This window comes from Oryza sativa, chromosome 3 (genome assembly GCF_034140825.1).
Source record: "Oryza sativa Japonica Group chromosome 3, ASM3414082v1".
In the NCBI taxonomy this organism is placed as follows: domain Eukaryota; kingdom Viridiplantae; phylum Streptophyta; class Magnoliopsida; order Poales; family Poaceae; genus Oryza; species Oryza sativa.
The window spans coordinates 11,944,731-11,956,634 of record NC_089037.1 but is presented as its reverse complement, the minus strand read 5'-3'; the positions used below and the strand labels follow the sequence as shown (position 1 = coordinate 11,956,634).

The 11,904-nt window shown below is 45.7% G+C and overlaps 1 protein-coding gene across 1 annotated transcript; it reads left to right on the top strand.

Annotated features, from left to right (window-relative positions):
• The first annotated feature begins 3,367 nt into the window (after window positions 1-3,367).
• On the top strand, window positions 3,368-6,810 carry LOC136351267 (phospholipid-transporting ATPase 1-like). Its single transcript, XM_066308649.1, has 2 exons — window positions 3,368-5,269; window positions 6,291-6,810. The coding sequence occupies exons 1-2, from the start codon at window positions 3,670-3,672 to the stop codon at window positions 6,683-6,685; spliced, it is 1,995 nt and encodes a 664-aa protein (XP_066164746.1). The 5' UTR covers window positions 3,368-3,669; the 3' UTR covers window positions 6,686-6,810.
• The last annotated feature ends 5,094 nt before the right edge of the window (window positions 6,811-11,904 follow it).

The window sequence follows — 11,904 nt, the reverse complement described above, 5'->3', positions numbered from 1 at the left end:
ATTTTAAGTGCAAAGTCACCTAAAATCGGCCTTAATTCTGCTGTGAGATCTCATATACTTGGGTTTTACAAGTTGAGAAAATGTGTATTGCGGTTTAATTAAACTCGATGATAATGTAAGGGACCTAGAATGAACTTATTCCGCGGGAAATACGCCACACGGACTCACGGTGGCAGCCGGCCCATGATTGGAAGAACCGGTGGAGCGCGCCCGGATTCCCAGCCCATCTGCCACGAGTATCAACGGGATCCTTCCGTTCCCATGATTGGAAGAACCGGTGCTGCTCGTGCAGGGAGTCGTAGTAACGACGACACGTGACGCGTTATTCAGCTTGATTTGTGAAACTTCCACGTACATAGGACATGGCATGCAGGGCCAGCTATGGGAAAAAAAGAAAAAAAAAGCCGGAAACTAGCTAGTGGCCTTCTAGAAGGGGTGGACGACCGCGCGGCCGGGTTCTCTAGAGGCGAAATACCGGTGGAATCGAAGGGAGCCGAGCGTGCTCCTGCGTTGAATACTTGGTTGAACCATCGGCGTGAACGTGATGTCGGTTGACCCTCCAAGGAGAGGAATCCTTGTTCTAGATGCGCACGGCACGCACTCCATGCATGTGGTGTACTCACTCGTAGCGCTGGCCTTCTCGATGGATGACCGAAGCAATGATGCAGAAGCTTCCAACCAGGGCCATTTAATTTTCTACTGGTAATCTAGAAACCGTAGTGTTAAACAGATAGTCTATTAGACCGAGTGCACTTGAATTAATATTGTTGCCGTCTGACTCTATTAGTAAAGTACTATTAGCAGCCACAATAAAGAATGGAGCTTGGCCGACCGTAGCATAATCCAACCCCATTGCTTTGTCTTTGGTCTCTCTAGATTATTCTCCCGATTAAAATTTAAGGCGCGTTTTGTTTTATTAGTATAAGATTTTAACCAACTGTTACTTTACTATATTAATATATTGTTTTTTACTCAAAAATATAATCATTTTTAATACAAATATAATTATATCAATTTTATGTAAAATAATGTATTCTAACAGAGAGTAATTTGTCAAGATTTTATTCAAACAAAACAACATACACTTTATTTTTATATGAATGGACTAATTACGGTTAGTGCTATATATAAGGAGGTTTTCATTAGTACTTGAGTAGAGTTATGGCGACTGGCGAGGCATCAATTAATGTTTTAACTAATGTTCAAGTAACTCTTAGTTTATATTGCTGTGTAGAGATTGTGATATGTCTAACGTTAGATATATTTAAGAGGTATCTTATTTTTAACAGTACTAGAAATAGTGATAACTGTAACTCTGCAAGAACGTTGAAAATGCTCTTGAGTGTTTTATATCAGGTGGCAATCACCAATTCGATTATTTGGAATTACCATGTACGTACGATGTACGGGATTTGGTGACGATCATGGGGTTGTGAGAATTAATTCCAACAAGAAAAGACCAGAAGAAAGTGACGACACTTTGTTAGAAATTAACACAGAACTAGCTTAAATAGTCCACGATGCCTACCCGACTGATGTGAATTCTGTTAACCGTACGAAAGAACACAACACATACTCCTAATATGTTGTACGAAGAGCTAGCTAGCAAACTAAGGTGGTGTTTAAAACTGATAAAGATAAAGTTAATTACAGTCATTGCACCCTTAGCCTTTTCCCTATATAAGAGTTTGTAGTAAAAAAAGAACATGTGACTCTTTTGTTTACTATATTTTTCAATGTATTTTTAGATAATGTAAGTGTTAGTGTCAATAAGGTATATGGATTCGTGTAATATGACAATACCAAATACCATATACCTAATAGTATACGAAAATATATTCTTTGATTAAGGAAATATGACGGATAAAGAAAAAAATTGTCTTCCCGGAATAGAAGGAGTTATAGTCCTAGTCGGAGAAGATGATCTTCACTATAGATACAAGACCCCCCTAGTAGAGGAGAGGATAACGAAATAAAGCCAATACAGATCTAGACAATCCAAGGCAAGCCTGGGCAAACCCAATGTGGAAGCCATAAAGATCTATAAGAGGGATCTAACTCTATCTTCAATCTCGTCGAGTTCATATCAAGGAAGAAGATTAAACTATCCGTCAACTACGTGTGAGAGCTTCATATACCACTAAGCCAATAGAAACTAGATTAGGTCATTCCAAACATTGTACTCGTGTGGTACTAGTATATAAAGACAACACCGGCTTCGGTCAACAAGAGGGCTATTACCTGTCAGTTAAGGGCTCCAGACCTGTATAAAAATTTGTCTCCCATCTCTTTTGTCTCAATCTCGCGTATATCCTGGTTCTAATGAACCCCATACTTTACAAATACCATATGCGGATATAGCCCATCAACAGTAAGTAATTCTCTCCTGACCTTTATATCAACTAAGGATGCACACCTTCATTACATCCCTAAATACAACTCCCTTGTTACAAGGAAAATGGTAAAAAACCAAAAGAAACATAACGAAAACAAACTGTCAATGTTGACTAATCTAGAAAAGCACAGCCTCGAAACTGGACTCAATACTAGAACATACAAAGTCGATTACTATGAAATAAAAGGGTGTTGAGATTTTAGTCCTCATGGTAACTCCTCGAAAAAAAGAGTATCATCCTCGTCACTAAATTTAAATGGTGAATACTAGATCATATCAAAGAGATATTTTTCACACATATCAAGTACCATTCTTCACAGCAATGCCTTCAAGAACGAATCGAATGCCGCTCTTGTGGATGCTTTTCCGCTTTTCCAGAAGTCGTGGCATTGTTTTCTATATATTGGAGATGCACTTGATAGTGTTTTTGGTAAGGGGTGTGCTTTCAACTCTGATGTCTCGTGTTTAATTCTTAATACACTTATAATTTCTTCTTAGAAAATATCTAGAGTGACTTCTCTCTCTAAATCTCTTTTTTTTTCAAATATTGTTCATGCTTAAAAAATGATTGGTGTTATTAGCTGCGATAGTGTCACATCAGTTTTTCCGTAAATTATCATAAAAAATATTTGTTAATAGATAATTGATATTGGAAAAAAAATGAACATTCTGGTAGGCGTCCGAACTTCTAAAATGTACAGAAGGGATCTATAAAGAGTAAAATTCAGTACGTATAGACTTTTCCATCTATAAATGGGAGAAATGCCACCGAAACTCTTGGATAAAAGTAAAACCGTGCTGATTTCCAAAAAATGCCACTAAATTCCTACCATGTGATCAAGTCCCATTAAAAAATTGGACGTCCCCGCCCATTTACACCCCGTGAACTCGGTCCAGTGGTCGGGCTACGGCGGCGCCAAAATCAAACGCTGACACCTTCTGGTCCAATTGGTGCACCCGCCATCATCCACTGACTTTCTTTTCTGCCTCCAATTCCATTCCATCTCCCCGTATCCATCAGCAACCACACCCCCTCTCCGCTCGGGACACTCGTAGCGCGCGGCACCTGATCCGACCAGACGATCGTGAGCTTCTCCTCGTCCTTCCTTCGGGCTCCCCGTCTCTCTCGTGCAAACCACCAAGCCGTCGATCCCTCCAACAATTGTGCCGCGCGCTCGTCTTGTAAACTCCAGTGCACGGGCACGTTTAGTGATGATCCCTCCTTGCTAAAACCCCAATCGTTTTTTCTGCCAGTTAGTGCGAATTCGCCAAGCATGCGACCGGAACGGCAATCGGGTGAAGAGGCCATGGACGTCGTGCAGGCCAGGCTGCCGGACCCGGTGCCATCGCCGATCCTGAGGCACTCGCCGTCGACGTCTCGGTCACTGCGGTCCGTGGGCGACATGCCGTCGGTCACGTTCGCGGGCGACATGAGGTCGGGCTCCTGCAGGGCCGAGTCCACCGCGTCATCCTTCGAGAGCTTCCGGCGCGCCGGGTCGCGGCCGCAACCGGTTGGCGCCGTCGCGCGGATGCCCACGAGGCGGTCCGCGTCCGAGCGCGCCGGCTCGCAGCGGGACCTCCGCGACGAGGACGCCCGGTTCGTGTACGTGAACGACGCAGCGCGCACCAACGCGCCGCCGGCCAAGTTCCCGGACAACTCGGTGACGACGACCAAGTACTCCGTCCTCACCTTCATCCCGCGCAACCTCTACGAGCAGTTCCACCGGGTGGCCTACGTGTACTTCCTCATCCTGGCGGCGCTGAACCAGGTGCCGCAGCTCGGCGTGTTCTCGCCGGTGGCGTCCGTCCTGCCGCTGGCGTTCGTGCTCGGCGTCACGGCCGTCAAGGACGCGTACGAGGACTGGCGGCGGCACCGGTCTGACAAGACCGAGAACAACCGCACGGCGTCGGTGCTGGTCGACGGCGTGTTCCAGCCGAAGCCGTGGAGGGAGATACAGGTGGGCGAGCTGGTGCGCGTGGTGGCCAACGAGACGCTGCCGTGCGACATGGTGCTGGTGTCGACGAGCGACCCCACCGGCGTTGCCTACGTCCAGACCATCAACCTCGACGGCGAGTCCAACCTCAAGACGCGGTACGCCAAGCAGGAGACGATGTCCACGCCGCCGGAGGCGCTCGCGGGGCTCATCAAGTGCGAGAAGCCCAACCGCAACATCTACGGCTTCCTCGCCACCGTCGACCTCGACGGCCGCCGCGCCGTCTCCCTCGGCACCTCCAACATCATGCTCCGCGGCTGCGAGCTCAAGAACACGGCCTGGGCCATCGGCGTCGCGGTCTACACCGGGCGGGACACCAAGGTCATGCTCAACAACTCCGGCGCCCCCTCCAAGCGCAGCCGCCTGGAGACCCACACGAACCGCGAGACCATCGTGCTCGCCGTCGTCCTCACCCTCCTCTGCACCCTCGTCTCCCTCCTCGCCGGCATCTGGCTGAGCGACCACAGCGACGAGCTGGGCGTCATCCCCTACTTCCGCAAGAAGGACTTCTCCAATCCCAACGAGGCCGAGAAGTACAAATGGTACGGCACGGGCGCGCAGGTGGTGTTCACGTTCATGATGGCGGTGATCCAGTTCCAGGTGATGATCCCCATCGCGCTCTTCATCTCCATGGAGCTCGTCAGGGTCGGGCAGGCCTACTTCATGGTGCAGGACGAGCACATGTTCGACGACAAGAGGCAGGCCAAGTTCCAATGCCGGGCGCTCAACATCAACGAGGACCTGGGCCAGATCAAGTACGTCTTCTCCGACAAGACCGGCACGCTCACCGAGAACCGCATGGAGTTCCGCTGCGCCAGCGTGCACGGCGGCGACTTCAGCGAGACCGACGGCGGCGACGCGGACGGCCATGCCGTGGCCGGTAAGTAACTTTCAGTTTATTCGGTTGGAATTGGAAATCAACGCTAAGCTCCGCTGACTAGTCATCGATTGACAGCTGCTAGTCGTTTTAGTTAGCACACCTGAACTGACAAGATGGTAAAATTAGTCGTAGAAATGGCACTTGTCAGTTGCATCAATGATTCAAACTGACATGCTGCTTGAAGCTTCCATCAATGCTGACCCAGAGCAGAAATGGGTACACCGGTGTACCAAAGCACGTTGAGTTTGCGCAAACTGCAAGCTAGAAACGCCGGAACAAATAGTTGGATGGTGGTATCCTTACAGTGCCATCTTAATTTAGCCGGTCATAAGCTTTGACTAGTTAGGAGTACTAGTATCTGGCACCGTCGAAGTCAAAGCTTTTCAACAAACTTTTCGCCCCTCTTTGATAATTTGATCCCACGTAGAAAAATGCCCTTTTTCCAGCACATGGACATACGGTTTTTAAGCTGTATCTCCAGTTGCGTCAAAAAAAGCTGTATCTCCAGCTGAAAGTGTTGCTGCTTTTGTTGCCATTTGACTGTCTTGTTCGTACATTGTTATAACCTAGCTAGAGAACGGCATAACCAAGGATCATCCATCGTACTACTCCTGGACAAAAACGAATTAGTCTTGGATAAGAATAGAACATTAAAATCACTAGACATCCGTCCTCAACTAATCCAATATTTATCTTGCATTCTTTAGGGATTCCAATGTACTCCTACCAATAACGATTGATCATCACCACTCATTTTCACCTGGTTTTAAAGCCTGACGTAGAAGCAGAGCAATTACTTGGCAAAATGCTGTACACCTGCTGGTGTTAATTAACCAATCGGAATTTCATCTCATTTAATTAAACAAGGGGAAAACGTGGCAGTTTTGGGGTTGCCACCAGCAGTGCTGCTAGCCTGCTACTGATGACCGATTCAGCTGCAACCCATCTGAAACTTTAGCTGCAACTCGTCTGAAAATATTTCTGAATCATGTGCCGTGGTACGTCTGCTTCTTTGGTGCAGCGGACGGCGTGGTCCTGCGGCCGAAGACGGCGGTCAAGACGGACCCCAAGCTGATGGCGATGCTCAAGGACGGCACCGGCGCCAAGGCCGACGCTGCCCGCGACTTCTTCCTCACGCTGGTCACCTGCAACACTATCGTGCCCATCATCGTCGACGACGACGAGGACAACGACGACCCGGCGGCAGCGGCGGCAAAGCTGGTGGAGTACCAGGGCGAGTCCCCCGACGAGCAGGCGCTGGTCTACGCTGCCGCTGCGTACGGCTACACGCTCGTCGAGCGCACCTCCGGGCACATCATCATCGACGTGTTTGGCACCAGGCAAAGGTATGGACGACGAACCCATCACCTGCAAATTCTATGTTTCCGGTTGCTTTTTTTGTTTTTTTGGCTGTGAAATTGCATTGCTTGCTTCTGATTGGATTGCATTGCTTTGGGTGAAATCTCTGCTTGCTTGTTAGGATAATAATGGGCTATCTAGGGTTTAGCATGATTGCGGGGACTAATGAGTGTGGGACAAGGGCAAAGCAACAGATCAGGATAAAGGTTGTGGCAAATGTCACCAAATCTTGGGCCCTGACGGCTGATGATCCATTGCTAAATGCTCTGCATCCGATCAGCAAAAAGTACTCCCAACTGCTCCACCTCGCTACAAGTCAAACGTGTGTGGCTGCAGGCTGCTAGTGACAACAGATCAGGATAAATAAGATCGTTATTTTTTTAAGTAGTACTACTACCGGTTAGGTTTGTTGTTTGTATCGTACTAGTACCGTGTTAGGCCTCTTGACCAATCATATCTGGCAGTCCTTACCCTGGCTCATTATACTACAGTATGTACGTACGGGCAACCCAAATTTCAGGCTAGAATATTAGTGTTGAAATCAATTTTCTAAGCATGATTATGGACAAATTGGATTCGTCATGGTCAGGTCGTCGATATCATGGAGTAGAATTCCATGGGGCCATGAACACTTATCAGGGTATGATTGGCCGGCGGCTTGGTTATATGCCCATCCAAACCCGTCGGTTTCCATCAGTAACCTGTAGTTACATCTTATCCTAGCTTTCTTCCAAGGCAAACCTGGAAGAATAATCAGATTTATAGACTTTTCAGCTCCCTGACCAACCCAACCATGATAGCTGATCAACGACAACGAGTAGTATTAATTCGCAACGGAAAGATGAATTACACTTGTGTGGCACATATTGGCAACATTCGCGAGGCTTTTGCCATCGCCGGCATAGCTAGCTTTGCATTGCACCGCAGTACCGCACGCAGCCCCTCGCAGGGGCTAAGTTCACGGCTACTCGCACATTTTAAGCGAGGTGATGAACGTGATGGATCTTGCCGTAGGCCAACATCAACAATAAATTTTGATATGGAAATGAGGGAAGAAGTCGTAATGATGGATACGGTACGAAATTGTTCGACCATCTAGAAGGGGCAGAGTTAGGCATATGGAAAAACTAATTAATTAATTAATTAATGCAAGTAGGAGTACAAGCCATCAACGTGTAAGTACTCGTGTTACGTCGTCGAAGGGTATGGCCATTCATAGCAACGAGGAATTCTTGGTCCACACGTCTGGCTTACATGTGGGCCCGGACGTCCAAATTAAACACACAGAATTCATGTGGCTTATCCACAATTCCACATGTGCACCATGTAGACTTTGGGCCATCCCATATCTCACAGCCCCTTGCAGAAAGTCAAAATACCGAGGATTTTCTACATCTTTTGTTTAATCTGAGAGAAGATCTCGCCGGTGGTGGCCTAGCGCGCAACGTCATTGCACAAATCATACCACTGATAGCGCAGAGATTAACTAACCAATATTCTAAATGATTTACAAGATCTCTGAAACTGGTAGTACTAGCTCGTACTCTACAATCGTACACCGCAGGAATCATAACCCTGGTACTATACTAGTACACGATTTAACTATAACAAGTTCTTAAAATAAAACGACATGCCGAATGGGTCAATCCAGCACGGCGAAGGACAGGCCCACGGGCCAGCCACGCCACAGTTCTTGGAAAGGACTCTTTACACGTCCAATTTATTGTTTCTCTATTTTCCATTTTTCCTTTTCCTTTTTATATACATACACACATGCTCTCATTGGCACACCAACAACACATGTCACACGACATCTATTAAAAGAAAAAAAAACAGGGAGAAAAACAAACAAAAAAAAAGGAGGCCAAGATTTGACCGATGCTGGCTGTCAGCAGTGGCCGGACGGCCAAGGATCCTCCCGTGCTGCACAAGCAACGGCCGGGGCCCGGGCCGTGTCTCGCCCGGACTAGCCGGCCTAACCGGGCGATGCCACCGAGGCCTCCGAAAATTCCCACGTCAAACTCCCTGGACACGGGAAGCTGGAGTACTAGTACTACTGCCCTAGGCTAGCGTTGCGCGTTTCTCACGGTCGCGCGCGGCGGCGATGCCCCATTGGGTTTGATAATTTCCGCTTCCACCACGTTAATGATGGGCATTAGCGTGCCGTGTAGAACGGAGCAATTCAGTGGAGTTTTCAGCTGGTCTCCTCATCTATTTTTCATGCCATTTTACCCAAACGTCCGGCCGGCAAAACCAGTACTAGGTATTTTGCTTTTATCTGGGTCATTTTAGATTTTTTTTTCTCACTTTTGATTTTTTTTTCTTTAGATAGATCCACTAGGATAATAAAATCATCGTTAGAATTGAACTGGTATATACTACTTTTTGTTTATTAAAGAAAACAAGGAGGCGCTTTTTATGTGCTCAGTTTGGGCGATTTGGTGCAGATTAGCACGTGTAGACCTATCCTTTTCCCCGCGCACCTTGGTTCGTTAGTCCGGCAGCCAATAGTTTAACGGATTTGACTCGAGCTAATTAATCTTGGATCAAGCCCCACCACATGATTCCAACCGATCCTTCCCTGATCATATCCTCCTCGATTATACGATTGTCTTCTACTAGTACCATACGATTAGTCAATTCTGTACAGCTTAACACCGGAGATATTCCTTAACCTCCTTTTCGTCAACAGCTCTTCATCTTCATGGGCAAGAAACCTTGATCCATCATATACTAACCAAAATTAAATCAGGGATTTTCTCCAATGCGACTACTCCGGTACATGGGGGCTGACATATTCATGGTCAATCCGTTGTGTGCTAGTACTAAAAATATCCCGGGTTTAAGCGCCCTTTTCCTGGAAAAAGGACCATATGGGAGCTGATCCTGGTCAGGTTGGGCACGAAAGGAAGGACAAGAAAAGAGCACCCTTGTCTTGCCCTAGTGCCCTAGCTAGCCCCTTGATCGAGTACTCTTCCTGCCAAAAGGGGCAAGGACAGATCACATCCAACCATAAAATACTCCCTTCTTTTTTTCGAAATAGATTCTTCCAGTCAAATCCACTGTGCGACATGGCGTGGTCACCCGGCCATGCAATGCGACGAGCTCTGAATTTCAGGGACAAGCGCCTCCAGTTTGCCTATCTTTTCCAGGAGTTTTTCAAGTGGAGCAGTAGTGCCGCAATTGATGCCGCGCCACCAAATCCAAGCTGTTCCTAGCTCCATCTCCATGGTTTCATCGCGATGTTACGAAGCATTTCGCCTCATCGCCGCTACGCTTTTGTCCAAATTTATTATCTTAAGAGGTCGTATTCTTTTTTAGATTAAGTTTTTTTTTGAACGGAAAGAGTATAGGATTGTTAAAATTTTGGTATAATGTTTACCAAAATTTTGACAGGATTTCTTATATAGTTACCAAAATTTGATAACAAACTAAATGTAGCAACTTTTTTTTAACTTTACTAAAATTTGGTAAGGTTGAAAATAGCATCAAAGTGAACAGCCCATAATTTTTAGAGTTTCCATCACTATGCCGTGTCAGCCTTGGTTTTCCTTGGACTGTCACGAACCAGTAGTACAGTACTTAATTAGAGCACGCACGTACTACGACTTGCATAGTTTAGAACAGCTGAACTTCCTCCAGTGGCATGGCGCATGCACGGTCGTCACCCGCGGAAGCTTCTGGAAGGACACGAACGATGGCGTTTTTTTTTCAGTCTAGAGTTCAATGTCAACTCTGCGTAGTACAGTAATTAGATTATGAGGGCGTTGATCGGCGGCTTAACGAATGGTTGATTAGTTCTGTACAGTGATCCTGGAGCAGAGTAGTTACCTTGGTGCCAAAGATTCTACCCGGCTAAAGATATTGTATCGTTTTATATTTAACACCCCCACTTGTTAGTTTGGCGTGATTGAATATTGGTATTCGATTATCTTGTTTCGAATTCAAACGCTGAAAGGGGTTGTTAGTCTTGGAGTAGCGGAAGTCAGTAGGTCAGAGAAAGTGTTTAGTGATTGCCGTGCAAGTAATGCGAAATTGCATTTTCTAATTTCGCTTGTCACGGGTTCAAGTCTTTCTGATAGGAGTATTTGGATAGTTTGATTTTGTTTCGCAGCCTATTTTATTTTTGCCGGGATTAGAAAGTCAAAACTTTTACTTCAGTATTAATCAAATATAGACATTTGATACATATTTCAATCCATCTATTTCAAAGGTGGTCTTAAGCTCTCGAATGTGTACAAGCACTATGTTTTCGAATAAAAATAATCAAAACATGGGAAAAACCAAACTGGAAACTGAAATATATTAAAAGTAAAAAGACGACCAAAAGGGAGAATCAAAAGCAAAAATTCCAAAAGAAAGTTATTTAGACAAAGTGAATACTACAATCGAACAAATAATTTAAAGATAAATAACAGAAAAGGATAAAGATAATGTAAAACTGGAGATTCTAAGGAAAGAGGTTTTCCACATTTCCTTTTCTAAAAAAGAAGAAATTCCAAAATAAGAAATGACGTAGATATAGGCACAGTAACGTTAGATCATGACATTGTCCTTAAGGCTAGCGGTCGCACCGGGCTACATTACAAGTGGGGATGTATGTAGATCGAATTTTGTTCGAGATTGCTCAAACGAATTTCGTAATCTTAATGACAGCCTTATCTTTTCACTTATACTTATTAGCTAAAAATTAAGTTTTCAAAGCTAATTTTGAGGGTTTTTTTTATCGAAATTTATTTTTCAGCCTTTGTTTCTAGATCACTAAGAAAACATATATATAAAATATTCATAAATTACTTTTCGTTTGCAAATATGCCTTATGGCTTATTCCAAACGATGGAGCCCTAGTACTCAAATTTCAATCCAAAACGAGATCGTAAGCCCACTAGGATTCGGGAGTGAGGATTTTGAAAGCAAGAAACGGAAAGGTTTAAACGGCTCAGATGCAAATCCTGCTCGATCGAACGGTTGAGAGCGGTGATCGCCGCTGGCAACAAACAAGCTCTTTTGCATTTAATCACTCACTTAAGCCTTCCTTAAATAGGGTGCTAATACGCAGATAGCTACTGGTAGATAGATAAACTTTAGTTGACGTGTTCCGGGGCCCACCAAAAACTGTCAGTGGCCAAAAGAACCATATCGTCTGATCGTCTCCGACCTGCTTGGCCTTCTGGAAGCTTCAAGATCTCCGCCACAAAGCAAAGCCGGCCATCTAAACCCCAAGTACCATGCCGCCCCCCCACCGTCCGTCCACTTTGCACACCACGTTCCCGTCC